Consider the following 18,329-nt stretch of genomic DNA (forward strand, 5'->3'; position numbering starts at 1 on the left):
ATACATCATAGTTAATTAGTCCTCCAGTGGTTGGTTTAGAAGCCGTCTTGGTTTTGTACCAAGAAGCAGGTGTCAAAATTAAGAAACGAGTGTGTTGTTGAGACAGCAGAACAGACATTGTCTGTTCTTTCTTCGTCTGTATTGTTAAATAAGGTGTCTGTCTGATTCAGGCTTTTGCCTGCAATTCTAGCACAGTCTCTACAGGTGGAGAGAGACCTGAAAGAATAATGAAGCTGCCTGAGCAAATTATTTGAGTAATAAGGCTTCTGCAGGACAAATGGTTTTTTAATTGGTTGCATTCAGTATGTGTAGTGATTTCATACTTGAGAGAAATGCTGTAACAGGTGAAAGACCAAAGTTTCTATATCCTGTAATTGATGGGAAAAGATGCATACAATTTTGTCTGCCAGCTTATACATGGGCGGCTTGGTATGTGTCTATCTAACTGCTTGTGTCTTAAATCGTTGCAATAATGGCATTAACCTGTGTTACTTCCCTTGAATGCATTCATTCTCTCTCTTCACAGGCCATGGTAAGTGGAGGTGAAGACTATCCATCAAGTCTTTACCAGAAAAAGATCCCTTACTTTATGTTATTTCCCCCCTCTACTTCTTTGCTTTTTGTTTTGAACCTGCCTTATTGCAGTGAATGCATATCCAACACTCTGTCCTGCTCCATCACTGTTGAAATGAACTTTTTCAGTTTCTCTTGAAACAGCATAAAGCACAATATAAGTGGTACAAAACTCATAGAGTTGGATGATTTCAAAGCAAATGCTGCTATCTTTAAGTATCCTTCTCTGCCTTCATGTTACTGGAGCGGCTGTAGAAATCCCTTGTATGCTGCTGTGAGGTGCTGCAAAGACAGTGCACTTTGCTGTCCACAGCTGCAAGACAATGTTGGCATGATGTGAAAGGCTGTTCTCTGAGGGGAAAATGCAGTTCATTATGTTCAGTGATGGCTGATGAATGTGATACACTGTCACATTCAAACCTCTGCTTCCAACTCGCTCTCCTTTCTTTTATCCTTGTTACTTGCAACCTCTTTACTGTCACATTTTGGGGTATTGTATGCTTTGTAAAGCTGGTGAAATAATTTCTCTTTGAATATGAATGAAGTTAGATACTTAAAAGTGAGTCTGTTGTAGTGACTTCAGACAGTAGAAGGGCTACTGTTGTTACCAATACGTAAAAGTGGAGATGGGAACCCAGGTTTCATTGGCAATTCTTGTAGAGAAACAAACAGAAATTTACTAACGTGAGACTGATTATGGACAGATGGAAACAAGTTGGAGACCTTTCAGAGTATACATTTAACTCCTCTGAGATACGAGGAAGGAACGTAAATGCAGTAGTAGATTGTCGATTTGGTATCTGGCATGACAAGAGTCCCCTCGCTCACATCTCTGGGCCTGTAATGCCATTGCATTTGTAAATGTTGGTGGTGAATAACAAACTTTCTTTTTCCCTAGTCACTGGTTCAGTCTCGAAAAGCCGGAATTACCTCAGCAATGGCTACTAGAACATCTCTCAAAGATGAAGAGCTGGTAAGTGGGAGGGTTGCTTGACTCCTCTTAATTCTTACTAAGCAAATTAAAGAGATTTGGCTCTCTGAGATTCAGAGCTGGCTTCACAGATGTCTAGAAATATAGATGCAAAGCTTCCTGTATAATTTGGTCAAAGAAACTAAACATGTAAAAGTAATATTTAATGTATCAATATAATCCTGAAAAATGTAGAAACAGAGAATCACAGTATGCCTGAGTTGAAAAGGCACCCATCACGATCATTGAGTTCAGCTCCTGGTCCTGCACAGGACACCACAAGAAACATCATCTGCCTTGATGGTATTGTCAAACACTTCTTGATCTCAGTAATCTCATCATTTCTTTCTGTGCTATCTGCCATATGGGACGGTGTGTGAACTTGCTTTATTCAAGATATTTCCCATCCACAAACATTAATTGTTTTCTTCCAATTTTTTTAATGCCTGGGGAGACATTTTTGGAAGGTGACTGTTGTCCTCTGACACTGCATGTAAAAATTTTATGTATTTGTCTACCTCAAATGTGTAGCTTTATAATACTGGCCATACATTTTCCTGTAAAACTCTTGCATTAACCAGCAAAAATAGCCTCAGTCACCTCCCTGGATATTGGTTTACATGTGCTCTTGCCTTGCAGAAATCTCATGTCTATAAGAAGACCTTGCAAGCCTTAATTTACCCCATCTCATGTACAACCCCACACAACTTCGAGGTGTGGACAGCCACAACTCCCACCTACTGCTACGAGTGTGAGGGGCTGCTGTGGGGCATCGCGCGGCAGGGAATGCGCTGCGGGGAGTGCGGGGTCAAGTGCCACGAGAAGTGCCAAGACCTGCTCAATGCTGACTGCCTGCAGAGTGAGTAGTGGCCAGAAATTGTTCCAGCGCTGTCTTAAATGTACTGCTGATATCTCAGGGATCAGTGAAGCTGCAGTGATTAAAGTGACTGTATGTTTTCTGAAAAGGTGCCATTGGGCTAAACCTATCTCCTAGTGGCACAGACAGCTCCACTGATGCAGAAAAACTTTGCAGCATTGCACTTGATGTCCTTTAAAAGAAGGCTTAATTCTTTACTCTTTCATGTCTGTTTGTTGGTTTTGGTTGATTTTTTGTTTGCTGGTTTGGTTTTTTGTTTTGTTTGCTCTGTTTGTGTTAGCTCAGGTTGTGTATTTGCTAGCATATCCTGCACTGAAGTATGGATTGGATGAATAGGGTATGAGGCTGAATATTCTGACATTTGTTCTGTCTCCCCTGCCCTGCTATTGCAGACAGGTTGCTTGTTCTGTCAGTCTATGTCACTGTTTTAAGCTTTTTAGAGCACCACTGGACTCCTGCTTAGGGTGTAGAGTTTTTGGGCTTGGCTTGGGTTATCTGTACCAACAGCAGCCTGGGAAGGCATTTTGTCTTTTCAGCAGTGGGCCTGGTTGGCTGAACCAGTTTAGAGACCTAGGGTTGAGTTAACAGAAATGATGAGTCAGGTACAACGGTGTTGTTCAAGTATATGGGCAGTATTTCGTCTTCCTGCTAGAATTTCTGACTATTTTGTTGGTGTAAAAAACGAAGTAAAAAGCTCAGTCATCTCTTCAAGGAGCTCTGTAACTTTGCAGAATAAATGACACCTTACACAAACAGTGGAGAAGTTTAAAAGGAATTTGATTAAAGAGGGAAAAAAAGAGAAAAGGTATTCATTTAGGCATCTGCCTTGGTCCAGTTGTTCTTGTTTGCTTGAAATATCATTTCTTAATTCAGTCTCAAATTTATGTTCCTGCTTGAGAGCAAAATATCTCAGTCTAAATAGAACAGAAATTTCTTCCATGTGTGTTAAATGTTGATTAGGAAGGTGTGGCTCTTTTTGTTACACTTTTCCTGTCATTGTAGCTTGATGGACTAAGTCTAAGGAATCAGGAAAAGTTTGTGAAGTATGGAGGGACTTACTGCAAATTCTTGTAAGCAATTCTATGAATATAAAAAGTCAGATCTTGTGTCTGCCTTAGGCTGTTTGGGAAAGCCAGGCTGAGTGATTCAGCAAGGGACACCAGTGAATCATAGGTCATTTGTTTTTTCTTATGACTCTTCTTAAAACACCCAAATGGATATTGTTTATATTTGTATTTTTGATGTGTGCAAAGTCTTAAATTTATCATAGTTAGGTCTAGGGCTATTTGCAATGGCTTATTTGTAAGACACATCTGATCCTGGCCGAATTCCTCTGTCCCCCAGTTGCTTAGTGGTCCTAGATTTGTCTTTTGGGGGTGGGAAGTGAGTCTACAGCGTTTGAATGGTTGTATTGCTGGCACTTAGGCTTTGTTGAGACCTTCCTGAGACTAAGCAAAGAGGTGTGGTGTTGCATTTGGTCCAGGAGAATGTAGTTTGGTCATAGCTCAGTTTTCTGTCACAGTCTGATGCATGGGGTCAGTTCCTGAGAATAACATTTTTATTTCTGGAGTTCACCAGAACTCTCAGCAAACTGGTAGTTTTCAGTATTTGAGGTGAAAAGCTCAAGGCATCTAGGCTTGATTCAGATGCATACCCATGATGCTGCAATGTTGCAAGGGAGTTGTGATATCTCAATAAGGGAGAAATCTGTGGAGAACAGAGAAGGATTAGGTTTGCACCAGCGGCAGAGAGGAAGCAGGCACAAAGTTGTTGTACAGAATAGCGGTCCTGAAGTTGAAAACAGCAGGGAAAAACCTCTGTATTAAAGCAATAGCTAATGACTAGGAGGAGGTATGTTCCTGCAGAGGAGGGTTGTGGCTACCCCTGTTCAAGAAGGGAGTCTGCAGATGGGAATGGGTACTTGAGAGACTTCAATAGTAATGGGAGAAATATGAGAATGTCTCGAGAGAGGATGATATAAGATTCTTAATCTTTCAAAAAAGACGCTTGGCAGTCTGGGACAGGAGGGAAGGAATCATAGTGTTTCCAAAAAAAAAAAAAAAAACTGGGCAGAGGTGTAGGAGATCCACATGTAGTGCACCTGCTACGGTTTAGAGATATCCATGTCTTAAAGCCTTTCTGGGCGGAAGATATTGTTTCATAGCTTGCAGTGATGGCTCTGTGAATTGGTTTAGGCCTTGTTCAAACCTGTTTATGCTTTCACTATGTTGGGGAAGTGGGAGATAAGCTACAGGGAGTAAGATGATCTTTTTAACCTTATTGTTTACCAAGAGTAAAAGGGCTAAATTTACTGTGAGAAAATTAAAGGTAGAAGTAGAACACAACTTCAGTGATTCAGACTCCTTGAGAACTGGGAGTCTCTGGAACTGAGACTGAAGAATAACCATGGGGGAAGGTTTTCTTACCTCTAGTAGTAATTACATAAAGTTATGCAATGGGCGTGGGATGTGCAATACTGTGTGTTTTTTCATAGAATAGAAGAAACAACTGGAAATTAGTTTTCATATATGACAAAACATTAAGTTAGAACTTGTTATGTTATTCAGGAGGTTGCAGATGTTTTCATATTGTCTTGCAAAATGTATATTCAGCATACTTCATTATACAGGGTTACAGAAACAGGGAGGAAACAACTGAGAGTACACCACACTTAAAATGTTTGAAGCGTGTAGAAAGGTAAAACCCAACCAAACAAAAATTTTACTTACTGAGTTACTTGTAAGGTGTCCAGAATCAAGGAAGACAAACTGTGAGCAGAGTATGCAGGGTTACCCTCTGTGAATGTGGAAAGTATCATTAGCTGGGGTAGAGATGTAGAGGAAGCTGTGTAATGAAAAGATAGAAAAGACAGAGGATGGTACTGGGAGTTGGAGAAGGGGGTGAATGTGCCTCTGGAATGGGAAAACAATTGTTATCAATATTAGAAATGTATTAAAAGGCAATTTCAGGCAACTGTGTTCTTTGCTCTGATGTGTATTCATGCTAAAATTCTTCTAACAGGAATCCAGGAAGCCAGAGGAAAATGGAGAAGTTTAATTTCTTCTTATACATATGTGTGAAGAACATAGTCTGTGCTTGAGGAACGAGAAACAGAGTGTCTGGGGGACGAACAACAGTTTAGAGATCCCATAAATTCAAGACTGAGCTTTCTTGTATACTGAACTCAGGAGGGATTTTTTCCTAACAAAAGCTTTATTGTTGCTGTCAACAAAAAGCCCAAAACATTCTCAGGACATATCTTCACTTATGTCTATTTAGGGCTTCCAGAACATGTTACAGTGGAGTAAAATGAATTTTCACACTGGTAACAAATACTATTCTATTGATTATACTTTAATGCCTCAGGATATATATTCACTTCAATCTGTGTAACTCTTCCAGAAAATGTTGCATTGGAGTAAAACGAATGTTCAGGCTGGTCACAAATACTTTTCCATTGTTTATGCCTTAAAATTTTGGGTAGACACCTGGGGTTTTATTCCTTAGATTTAGAATGTGCTGTTTATCCATTTTCCATCCTTCATACCTTTCTGGGGAAAATTATTCTCCAAGTCTTATAGAATAAAGTTTGATTCTCTCTTCTGAGGATATTTTTCTTTGTCTCTATGTTTTTAAGAAACTTATTATCTGATACACTCCACAAATGTATCATCAGTGTGGGACTACACTGGTGAAAAACTCAGCAATACTTTGTTGCAATTTGAATCAAACCCCATTTTCAGACTGCTTCAGCAGGGCTATTCCATGAATTGGTGGTGTCTAAAGTGCAATAACCTGGAATCAATTGTAGTATGTGTACTGCAGCCTCCTGGCTCATAGTGTTGTAGGTACTTAGAGTTATTATTCTGATGACAGGGCACTTACCTTTTTTATCATAAGCTCATAAATACTTGCTCAAGGGACAGTGCTTTTTTTTTTTAGCCATCTGCTATTCTTGGAAGTAGTAGAAGTCTCTTCTGAATGGGTACTTTTCCTTTCTCGCTTGACTGAGAGTAGTTAGAGAGATGTTCTTTAACATGTCCAGGGCATGCAGAGCTTTTGGAAACTGAGCTTTTATCTCTTGCCTTGAGCATTGTTATATTACTAACTGAATTACTATGGGTTGGGCAATTCTGGTATCAAAGAAGGAGTAAATCCAGGGCTGGACGTGTAGGAGACCAAAGAAAAACTGCAGAGAAGTAATTATCAACAGAGTGGAAGGGAAGGACATTATGTTAGCAAGAGCCTGGTAAGAGGCCTGTACAATTCAGGGTTAGTTTTTTTGCTCAATGCGTTTTGACTCAGGACTGTGAAGCATGTGTGATTGTTGCTTTTTGGATGAGAAACTTGTGTATGTTGTACTCTGAGTTCAGAGGCTGCAGTTCCGAAACCGAGTCAGTGAGTGGGGGGGTTAGTCAGACGAATTAAATCATGTGCTAATCATCTTGGCTTCTGAGTTCAGTGATGGTTAGACACCATGGTGATAAACAGTTGTTTGCTCCCAGAGTCCTATGTAGGAAAATATTTGTACAGAAGGAAGAAGGATACCTTTATTTGAAACTTGAATATCTATTTTAAGTTTCAAGAATATATAATTTCTAAGCATTATCCGCATACTGAGCAGCTGCCTTCTATCCTGACAGTGCTGTTTTCTTGAATTCTTCTTAAAGCTTAGAATAACAGTACTGGTGGTTTACTAATAGCTGTATGAATACAATTCCCAATATAGATATATTTGCTTTCTGTTTCCAGTCATAAATTGACTGATCATTCTGTCCTAGAGAAGAAGAAGGAAAGCCCAAAACCTGTGCACATTACTTGCATATTCCAATGCCTTTCTGTTGCCATTCACAGAATTTGAAAAACTGATCCATTGACCAAAAAAGTCTTTACAGCTTGAAGAAACAATCCCAGTCCAAGAGCAGGAAAAGCACCCTCTGCCATTCAGTATGGTGACATGTTTTGTGTTTAAAACACATACATCATAGTTAATTAGTCCTCCAGTGGTTGGTTTAGAAGCCGTCTTGGTTTTGTACCAAGAAGCAGGTGTCAAAATTAAGAAACGAGTGTGTTGTTGAGACAGCAGAACAGACATTGTCTGTTCTTTCTTCGTCTGTATTGTTAAATAAGGCGAATCTGTTAAATAAATTGTTAAATAAAGTTGAATCTGTCTGATTCAGGCTTTTGCCTGCAATTCTAGCACAGTCTCTACAGGTGGAGAGAGACCTGAAAGAATAATGAAGCTGCCTGAGCAAATTATTTGGGTATAGTGGGGAAGCATCATGGGTGGAGGTAGGGGGTTTCCTCTGGAGTCACAAGGCAGAGCCAAGTCTTTGAAGTGACTAGAGGGCTGTAGGAGTCTGTGTGTTACGGCTTGAACATCCTGCAATCCAAGGTGCTCTGGACAGCTGCTAGGATTGCAGAGGGATAACACTGTGCAAGGTCTCTGGAGGTTGTGGGGATGTTAAATATGTTTTTAATTAGAATTCCTCCATTTGTCCAAACTTGCATTATAAGGCCTCATTGGATACTCCTGCAATGCTTGTATTAAGGCTAGTTTTAATTGCTTCTTAATTTCCTTGAAGTCAGAAAGGTCAGGGCAGAGCTGATTTGTTTGGATCATGACAGATCTCAGAATTCCAGCTAGGAAAGGCACATTGTTCAGTTTGGCCTTTCCCAATTTCCCAGTAATTTTCTGTAGTTCTGCATATAAAGCATAGAGTCCATCTCTGTCCTCAGGAGACCTAGTTCTGTTAAAGCTGAATAGCACTTTTTATCTGAAGTTCAAAGCATAGCCTCAGTATCATTTCAGTTTCTTATTCCTTTAATAAATGTTAGGTGCATCACCAGTGAGTAGAAACAGCAAGGGCTGGTTAATTAATTCCACTATTTTTGATTTAATTTCATCTTAAGGCAAACAACAGGAAACTCTGGGCTATGGATTTTTTATTGTACTAAATGAAATACTGAATATCAAGCCCTCTAGCAAGGAAAATGAGAAAGTACTCAGGCAACATAAAAGTATGGCTTGTTTCACACCCAGGTCCTTAATAACATGCTTTGGTATACAGTGTCCTTAATGAACTTCTGACACTTCAGTGGTTACAGTCTATTGCAAACTGTTTTTATTCTCTTTGGTTATGTACTGCTGAGCTCCTCTATGTACGTGTATGTGTATGTATTCATAGGACTTTTATCATATTTAGACACTGCCTGCTGAAACAGTTTCGTATGCAAAACTGTAGTTCCTTATAGCAAGGATACTTCAGATATCATATTTGCTCATGTATCTTTGTGGATTGATGACTCCTTTGCACACACCTTGCACCTCCTTCAATACATATTTATAAGGTAATTTAATATTCGGTGAATACCTGAATGAGGACATTTTTCCTAGGACTAAGCTTACTTTAATTAAACTATCCTGGAGAAGAAAAACAAACAAACCGATATTATATTAAACAGAAAGGTTATGATTGAATGTGTTCACAGGACTTTTGTACTGGTTTAACTTAATCTGACTTAAGATCATAATTTGAAATTGCTGCAGACAGTGTATAGAGAGACTGTGTGCAATCCTGAGTTCCTGCTTTTCATTTCACACCTGAGTTACCTGCCCTGTTAGCTCACATTGGTGCTTTTATTGATGCATGTCTCACATCTGAAGCAGTAGTCAATTTCTAAATTTTGACAGTAAAAATGACTGTCAGAATTGAGTAGGAGGTATTTGGTGGTGGGAGTCGTCTTATCTCATAATTATATGAACTTTGAAATTTTTTAAGAGGTATGCAACCAATCAGAGGCTTCTGTTTTGTCAGATGGACTTGACTACCTGTGCAGTTACAGACTTTGTGCCTGGTTCTTGTGTTTCCAGCTGCTGGACACTGTGATAGCACTAGATGCTTATAATGGCCCAGGTTTTGAGCTGTTGAGTTTGCTATCTTACAGGTATTTGTTGCAGTTAATATACCTATGCAGTTCTAGAAGTGGATTATTTGAGTTGTCTTCTGTGTGAACTGATAAAATAGAATGTCATACAGAGAGGCACTCTGGATGTTTGTGCAGCTTGGTTCCTGATCCAAAGAGGGTGGTTTCAGGCAGCAGGAGACATGGATTTGCAGTGACTCTGAGTTCAGCAGGGAGCTTTGTGACATACATGGGTAGAAAATGCCGACAGTTTGGATCCCTCTGAGCTTCTCTTCTGTGGTGCTGAAGTGCAGCACTGAGACAAGCTCATAGGGACTATTTCTAATGGAGGTCCTATGTCCTCTTAGCAGTTGCCTAAGCAAGGATTTATTTCTTCATAGCAAGGTGATGAGAGCACAGGCCATGCTGTTAATTTAAGAACCTCATTCCTGGGTGTTCCTCCGCTGTAAGGATATTAAATTAACCTGTTGTTAGGAGGGCAATCAGATAACCCAGATAATAGAGGAACTACACCTTCTGCCTCCAAATGGTCCAAGTTCTCTGTGCATGTTAGAACATGGGGAACAGAGTGTAAAGCTCAGTATCAGGAGCTATCATGTGAAGGCTAACTTGTAGCTTTGATCCCCCTGTCCAGATTCAGTGAGACGTGATCTTGTGTGTGTTTGTTTCTGATGAGCATTGTATGTTTTCTGGCACACAGGAGCAGCAGAGAAGAGCTCAAAGCATGGAACTGAAGACCGGACCCAGAATTTCATCATGGCCATGAAGGATCGCATGAAAATCCGGGAGCGGAACAAGCCTGAGATCTTTGACTTGATCAGAGATGTGTTTTGTGAGAGCAAAATGACACATGCTCAGCAGATGAAGACAGTGAAACAGAGTGTACTTGATGGTACCTCAAAATGGTCAGCAAAGATCACAATCACCGGTGAGTGGGATAGTCATGAGGTCTCGGTGTCACTTGAGAGTCTCAAGTAAGAGAGTTGGTGTGAAATTATAACATAGAAGGAGGGCTTCTCTGACCTCTCTGTCTTTCTGCTGGGTGCACATACAGGTGGCAGGTGCAGATGCCCCTATTGCTGTAGTGCACCATGAGCTGAGGCTCATCAGAATTGCTCTCTGAGGCTCATCAGAAATGTTTTTATGAAGGATATTACTGTTTCTCCGGCCGTTTTGAGCTGCTGCTTCACCTGTCTATATTGTCTTGTTGCAGGGTGTTGGTAAACCTTCTGTTTTTCTTTCAGTGGTGTGTGCTCAGGGTCTGCAGGCCAAAGACAAGACTGGATCCAGTGATCCATATGTAACTGTTCAAGTGGGTAAAACAAAGAAGAGGACAAAAACAATCTTTGGGAATCTGAACCCTGTATGGGAAGAGAAGTTTTACTTGTAAGTTTTCTGACAGGGATTCTCAGCCCCATGTCACCTGTTTGTATGATCTGTGCTTTGACAGCTGTGTCTTCTCATTCTGTATGCATTCCCACATCACCTGTAATATGGGATGGTTCTATTCTTGCTCAGCATTGTGTGGTTGACATCTTTAACAGTCTATGTAATGCACACCTATTTATCCCATCTGTCTTCCTTGTGTATATACAATTTGTCTGCTTTATGAGCAGTTCTATACTGATGTTCCAAGAGAATGCTAAAGTGAAAATAATATATTTAAATCAGCAGCTATTGTTCCTGGCTAAAAAAAAAAAAATCCTTGTAATATGAGAGTAAAATTTGTGTAAAAGACTAAGGAAACTTCCGTGACCTATTTCTGGGATCTGCTACTGGTGTTTGGCAACCAAATTTAAAGGTAATTAGTTTTCAGTTGTCTGGGACACCAGCAGCCTCTTCTTTCAGTTTTGGAACATCAATTTAACAATAACTCAAAGGAGTTATTGTTGTGAGAGAGAGCTTCCAAGATGACCAATGTATTGAGGTCTGAATTGAAAGCAAAGTCTGGAGGCACAATTCCTTAGATAACATTGTTCCATCCTTCTTTTATTGAATAAGTAATCTGTATCCTCAATTTGTTATTGAAGATGTTAAAAACCAAAATGGAGACATGAAATCCAGTTATGTTTTCTGAAGATTTTGGGTGATTTCATTCAACATCAACAATCTTTATTTCTTTTAATGTGTAAGGTCTTCCATTGTACCATCTCTCTCCTTCCTTTCTTTTCCTCCCTGTTCTTTCCTTAACTTCTGTGGGGGAGATCTCTCTGTAAAGTGCAATTTGTTTGCATTTTAAAATCAGTTTCATATGAGTCCTGCTTTGTCTTTACAATGTACAGTAGAAATAAAATTATTTTTAAGCAATTTTGAGCTACTTAATAATGTCAGAAAAGTCTACAGCTATTTTGAGTGAGTAAGCCCCTGACTTTATTCATATTTTAATCTAAGGTATCATTTCTGCTAAGTAGTAAGAATGCTTAGGTGCCATTTGGATAACTCTAGTCACAATAGCAGCAAGTCTATGTAGGAGCCTTAAGGACCTTAATTTACCATGCCAAGTAGTTACCATGGTATTTGCAGCGTGCTCCCTTCTAATTTTAGGAGCTTCAGCAAACACTGAGTTTAAAGATAGATAGCAGAGTGTGATAAATGTCACTGTTTTAACGGTGACACTCTTTAGACTTAATTGCCATGTCTGTGATTCAGCAGATAACATGCTCTTGGGCATTAGAGTTGATGCTGCTTTCTGTCTTGCCTGTGGTGGTTGCCTTCCTTGCCTTGGAAAAGCAGGAGGAGATGAAGGGAATAAGCACAGTTTCCACACTGATGGCTGGAGAGCATTTAGTACTGCAATCAGTATGTTGTTTCATTAGTAGATGTCAAAGCTCACATTCTGCCAGATTAGTAGAGAGTAATTTAGAAGTGTGTGCAGCACTGGTTTTCTACACACCCCTGTTTCTATTTTGCATTTATGGATATTTTTGCAGCTTACAGCTCTTCAGTTTCTAAAATTTCCTAACCCATAATCAAATGGAAATTTAAATCAAGACATTCAGGCCCAAAATACCCATTACATACCAGGCTTTTTTGGAAGAGATTGTCAGGTCAATCAAGAGATTGTCAAGCTTTAAAGGGTTGGATGGGGAGATGTCTTTGATTCTTGAAATGAGGTTAATTTCTTGTAGTGAGAACAAGGTGTGCTGGTAGTTACTGGAAGCCTTGCAGTAGATATATGAAAGCTTTGATGTTCAAAATGGTTTAACAATTAAAAAGGAGCAGGATGTATAAGTAGAGGTCAGGTCAGTTACTACTGTGTGTGTCAGTAGTGCTGGCTTGGTAGACTTGTTTGTAGCTGATGTTCATTAGGTGCCTAGTGCTTTCCATGTGATCACAATTCCAGTGTGTTTTCAAAGGTTCAATGTAGAGCCAGAAATCTGTGGGCATCAGTCATTAGAATTATAACATTTTTATTATAGCCATGTCATGAATGAAGGCACACATTATACAAAGGAGCGATACAATTCTTTCTGCAAGCTCAGTAAAGTTTATTAAAGGCAGCTTAAATAGGTTTGAAAATTTTTACGTCTCCAGTGTTTTAAATAAGAGGGATGTGGGCTTATATACAGTGATTGATAGAAAAGGATATAAACTTAAATATCTCTCCCTAAAAATGGCTGTGTTCATTTTCCATGTATTTTCAGAAAAAAATAATGTGGTAAGTTTGACCCAATTCTAAAGTCCAGATTTAGAACCATATTTTAGAAAAGGCAAAGTTGAAAATACTTTGGGTTTCCATTATAAGTGCTTTTTAGGTCATTACTAGCCTGTGTAACTGTAGGCATCTGCTTTGATTAATCACCAGTTCTCGCAGTTCTCAAGTTGCCTGAGCAAGTGATTTGCAGGCTGTTTCTTTCTGAAAATTTTCTCTTTGTATATTTACATCTATAGCTTTAGGAAATAGGTTGTTATGGAGAAGTTTTTATATATTTCATTAGCGTTTGAAGATCTTTGAAAACATAAGGTGTTGATTTTTCTGCTCTGTTCAAAGTACTGCAGGCTTGATGCAAACTCTGCATATGTGATGCTTGGCAGCAGGAAGCTTGCTAGGGGACTCCAGCCACTGCTGTAGCATAATGTTCTCAGGAAACCCTGCTTCCCTTGGAATTACATCCCTTCTCTCCTGCAGTAAATCCCAGTTTCTTTCCTCTAGTTGTGATGAGCAGGCTTATAGATGTCCTCCTCCATTTGCTGTGTACTTTCCTCCCCATGTCCTCAGCTCCCTTCCCTTGTCCTAAGTTGTGGCTGGACAGAAGGCAGCATGTGTCCTGCCTGCAGCTGGATTCTGAGTTGTCTGTAATGGCTGGTCCATGAGAGCCAGCTGGGCTGCAGGCTTTCCAGGGACAGCAGTTGGTATGGGTTTTTCTTCTCCATCTAGCTGGCTTTTTTTACAAAACCTGTTGGAACATAGAAGCTTTTATAACAAGTCTGCATAACTCTTGTTTCCTTAGAAAGCAGTCCAGTAATATTAGAAGGAAGCTATTTTTTGCCAGATTTAGTGCAATTAAAACAAGACAGTAATTCCCCATTTAGACATGTTTTAGACTGTCGGTAGAAATTACAGGGTTCCTGGAATATTTTTTTTTTCTGTAAAGGCTGAAACTGAGCATAATTTTGCATAGGTTACAATAGGAGACAGTGCCTAGGAGGATAAAGCTGACCACAGGGCAATTCCAGTTTTAAAGAGAGAGCTCTGGCGTTGTTTGGAGGCTGCTTGTCCATACCTTTTGTTCAGGGAATGCCACAGTCTTTAAAGACTGTGAGCACTAAATGTTACTGTTCTTTCTGGCATAGATGCTCATTTTACAGTAATATCCCCTTGAAATTGTATGATCTGAGTACAGCTGTGCTTGAAGCTTTGAATGGTGGGTGTGAAGTCATTGCCTGGAACAGATTACATTGTCTCTGAACAGGTTGCAAGAGGCACGTTTATTCTTTCTCACTGCAGAAGAATAACCGAGTTAAAATGAATGCAGGGCCTCGTGTTTGCAGACAGAAAATATTTTACTGGGATGTTCAGAGCCCAGATGATATACATACCTCTTAATCCTTTGGGAATGTTGCTACTCTCAACTAATCACTGGCTAGTTTCCCAATGGCTTCTGTTTGGTCCCATAATTTCTCTTTTAGCGAGTTGTCAAGCTCAGCTCTTTCAGTTGTCTCTGTGATTATATGTGCTGCTCCAGAGCTGTATTTTAGACTTCCCCTTCTGAGATCACTGTGTTTATATAACCATTGTAACTCTCCCCCCTCAGACTCCCTTCACTGTGTGGCAGAGGCCATCCAGTTTGTCTTCCTTTCTTTAATCTCCAGGTACTGCAGATACTGAAACTGACACTGATAAAATCTCACTTGTTTCCCTGCTCAGTTACCAATATGAGACTTAAATCTGAATGTAGACCTGATGCCTTGTGGCAAGCACCAGTTGGAAAGCTGAGTTAATGTAGCTAGTGGTGTAAAATGCAGAATAACTTTATTTGTTCTTTGTATTTAGAAGAGGTGCACCATTAATTTGTCAGTTGGTGTTGTAACACTGGATAACAGCAAATGATTGTACTGTTCTCCTAAGAAAAGAGGTTCATGCTAGTAAGAAGTGAAAATTCTTTGCTCTTAGCAACAATGGGCTTTCAGGGCATATTACTGTGTTGTCATGCTTAACTTAAAAAGTACTGAGGATTTTCCTTCGTTCTCTTTCTACTGTTATTTTGCCTTAGGTATTTTCTCCACTGTCCTTTTTTTCTCCCTAAAAGAGGAGTCGTTATAATTTAAAAATGAGCCTCTTCTGAGAAGTTTTTTGCCTCCTTTCTCGCTGCAGTTGGCCACAGCTGAGCTGCCAATTGGACCCTGCGATGCTTTGACACTTCATTTGAACCACATTCGAATCCTCCTGCTTTTTCAGCTGTAGCATTTCCCAAAACAACTTTTTTTCTGCTCCTCCTCTGTATGTTGTTGCAACTTTTTACTGGTCTTTCACATACTGGTTGCTACAACTATTCCTTCCTATCTCATTTTCCACAAAATCACTACTTTTTTTAGGCTTTGCTTCTGAGAAACAGAACTGTACTCTTCAAATGATCACAGGTCCTAAAATCTTGCTGATCTGTTCTCTCCTTTGCATTTTCCCACCTCCAGTACTCTCATCCATTATTTCTGCAAGCAGCTCTGCACTTTCTTTCTTTTTCTTTCTCTGCCATTGTGTGAAATGTCCCTTGCACTGGGCTGTGGAACTTTACAGGCCCTTCTTCAGAACTGTGTCAGCAGGAAGGACACTGCTCACAGAATATGAACACACAGACATTCACTAGACTTCTTGAGCCATAAATATTTTTGTTCAACACAAAAAAAAAAAAAAACAAACAAACAAACAAAAAAAACCCCAGAAATACAACAACAACAACAAAAAAACCCAGAAATAAAATAAACTACTTAATTCTGGCCTTGACTGACCTACATTAAAATCTGAAAAATGTTGTTGCTTCCTCTGGTCTTTTACTTTCCTTGTCTGATCTTGTGTAAATCTACGTGTTGTGTTTTATCTTTATTAGCCTGTTAGCTCTACAGGGTAAAATTAGCAAATTCAGCACAAATGTTGTTGGGGTTTTTGTTTTGAAGAATGAATCTTGGTTCAGAAGTAGCATTTTGGTCACCTTTTGGCACTTCTTATTCTTTCTCTCCACATTTTGAAGGAGATGAGGCATGGTCAAAGACCTGTCCCAGACCGCTGACATCATCCAAGACCATCTGGCCCAGCCTTTACAGACTGGCAGAGATCTCAGAACTAAGAATCATTTCCTACAATTTTTTTTTCAGAAGTTGGAGCTACATTAGAGGGATACAAATTACTAACTTCATTGTGGGAGGAACTATAGTGTAAATTCAACAGTTGCTTGTTCTGTTTAGCCACCAATGTACTAATTACTGTGTGTGTGGGCATGTCACAGTGTGAGCAGACCAGAATTAACCACAGCTTTGTGTGCTCTTGTGCTTCCCCTCAGCTGGGCATGGGAAGAGACCCAAATATTGACAGTGCAGGGGACGTGTGTGGGTGCTGGGGCTTCGGTGCTGTGTAAGACTAAAGGGGAATGTGGCAAAATAGATGGAGGTAGAGAGTGGGATAGTAAGCAAGTCAGACTCAGCTGCTTCCAGTGCAGCAATGACTGGCTTGAAGCGGAAAAATCTTAATAGAAAAAAAATTTATTTTAATTTTTCTTTTAGATTTTATATGCTGTTTCTGGAAAATGTTACTTCATTTGGTAGCTTGAAGTGTAAAAGTAAGTGCTTTTATAAAAATGACACCACTACAAACAATGAGACACTATGGATAAAAAATAAAGGGTTTGAGCCATATACATAGCAAACTTGGTTTCCAGTCTTTTGATCTCTGAAATGGACCTGAAAGTATTTGGTAATTTCTCCCTTTTGGTGGGGTTGCAGAGTGTTTCTTTTCTCTGCATCCTCTTGGGAAAAGCTGTGAGAGCTCAGCTGTAGGAGGGTGGACAGACATATGTGTGCCCGCAGTGAAATCAAGCTTCATAAAAATGTAATAAGAAGTGGGGTAGGCATCTTGAGAAATGTGCCAGTTTCTGTTTTAATGATGAGGAGAGCTTCTAGCAGCCGAGCTTGTTAACCACAGTCTTACGGAGTTGTGTCACTGTCACAAATTGGAAGCTATTGTCATTAATTAGAAAATTCTCATCCATCAGCAAGCCCAAGTCTTCCAATGTTCCTGATTCTGTTTGGGGTGCTCACTGAAAAGTGAACTGGTTTTGACACAACTGTGTTGCTTCACCAAATCAAGGACTATGGTTCTACAGACATACACGTTTGATGGTAAGCTAGCAGCTCAAGGCTTTCAGCTGCAGTAAGCAAGTGATAAAGCTCACACTCTGGCATGGGACCAGCACAGAGAAAGCAAGGTGAGCAGTCTCTTAAAAACAACAAGGAAAGACGTGGTAAAATAGAAGGTTTAGTAGCTCAGTAAATGCTATTGGAAGGCTTCCTGTAGGATGTTGCAGAGAGTTATGCTGCTGTCTTTGACTGAAGGATGATAACCAGCCACCTCAGGAGCAGGGGATGTTGCATGTGAGACTGCTTAAGTTAGATGTAGGTTTGAACAGTGAACATTTTCCTTAAGGAAAGACCACTGGAAGGAAAGAAAAAAGACCATAGTGATCCTAGCAAAGAGCTGTCAGCCAGAAAGTAATGTCCGAAGAAGCCAGGAGTTAACTTACAGATGCTTAGGAAATGGCTCTGTGTCCCAGTTGTGTTTTGAGGCACTCATGCATTTCTGAACACTGAGCCTCTACAATACTGCCCAGACTGTACAGTGGTGCACTGTGTCAGGAACAGAGGATTTCTTTTTCATGCTTAGGCTGTATTGCTGGCAGACATGGCAAAACAGATAAATTTGAGTGCTACAAAGAACAGCAATTCCAGCCATTCCCTGCTTGTGAACACTTGTTTACATGATTTTGATGGGAAGACATTCTTGAAGTAAAGGAGGAGGGAGAGGAGAATGAAGATGGGAGACAAAAATTGAACCTCTTTTATTCTGAGCTCTAAATACAGCTTTGATTGCACAGGAAAGGCAGGGAGCAGTGTTATGCTCTGCCTGTCATCTGAGCTTCATGGAATTGCCTCTAACCTTGTCCATATAATTCCCAGCTATTCCCCTCTACTGGAAAAATCTGTAGGAGCTGCATGGATATCTGTTAAAAGTTGTCCTAAATCACAATGGTGGCAGTAAGAGCCCAAATGGTTTCTTGGCAGAGAGCATGCTCATAACCAGACACTGCAACATCCTATTGACCAGGCTTAGCAGAGCTCTTCTGACCCATTTCTTCTTTCTCCCTGTTGCTTAGCAACAGATGCAGCATGTTAATGTTAAAAAGGCTGTAAAACAGGCCTTCAGCAGCAGTTGCCTGTTTTCATAGGTTTTATTTGCTTGAGGCTAGACATTTGTAGTGGTTATGGTGAGTAATC

General features: G+C 40.0%; 1 protein-coding gene across 11 annotated transcripts in view; it reads left to right on the forward strand.

Annotated features, from left to right (window-relative positions):
- UNC13B (unc-13 homolog B) overlaps positions 1 to 18,329 on the forward strand; it is a 208,244-nt gene that overhangs the window by 128,330 nt on the left and 61,585 nt on the right. For all 11 annotated transcript variants that reach the window (XM_030258840.4, XM_041711471.2, XM_072922644.1 and 8 more), the window contains 4 exons: positions 1,472 to 1,546; positions 2,183 to 2,402; positions 10,048 to 10,275; positions 10,592 to 10,733. In XM_030258840.4, the coding sequence (XP_030114700.4) occupies positions 1,472 to 1,546; positions 2,183 to 2,402; positions 10,048 to 10,275; positions 10,592 to 10,733 (665 nt within the window). The remainder of the gene's footprint in view (positions 1 to 1,471; positions 1,547 to 2,182; positions 2,403 to 10,047; positions 10,276 to 10,591; positions 10,734 to 18,329) is intronic.

The sequence above is a fragment of the Taeniopygia guttata genome, chromosome Z (genome assembly GCF_048771995.1).
Source record: "Taeniopygia guttata chromosome Z, bTaeGut7.mat, whole genome shotgun sequence".
Taxonomy (NCBI): domain Eukaryota; kingdom Metazoa; phylum Chordata; class Aves; order Passeriformes; family Estrildidae; genus Taeniopygia; species Taeniopygia guttata.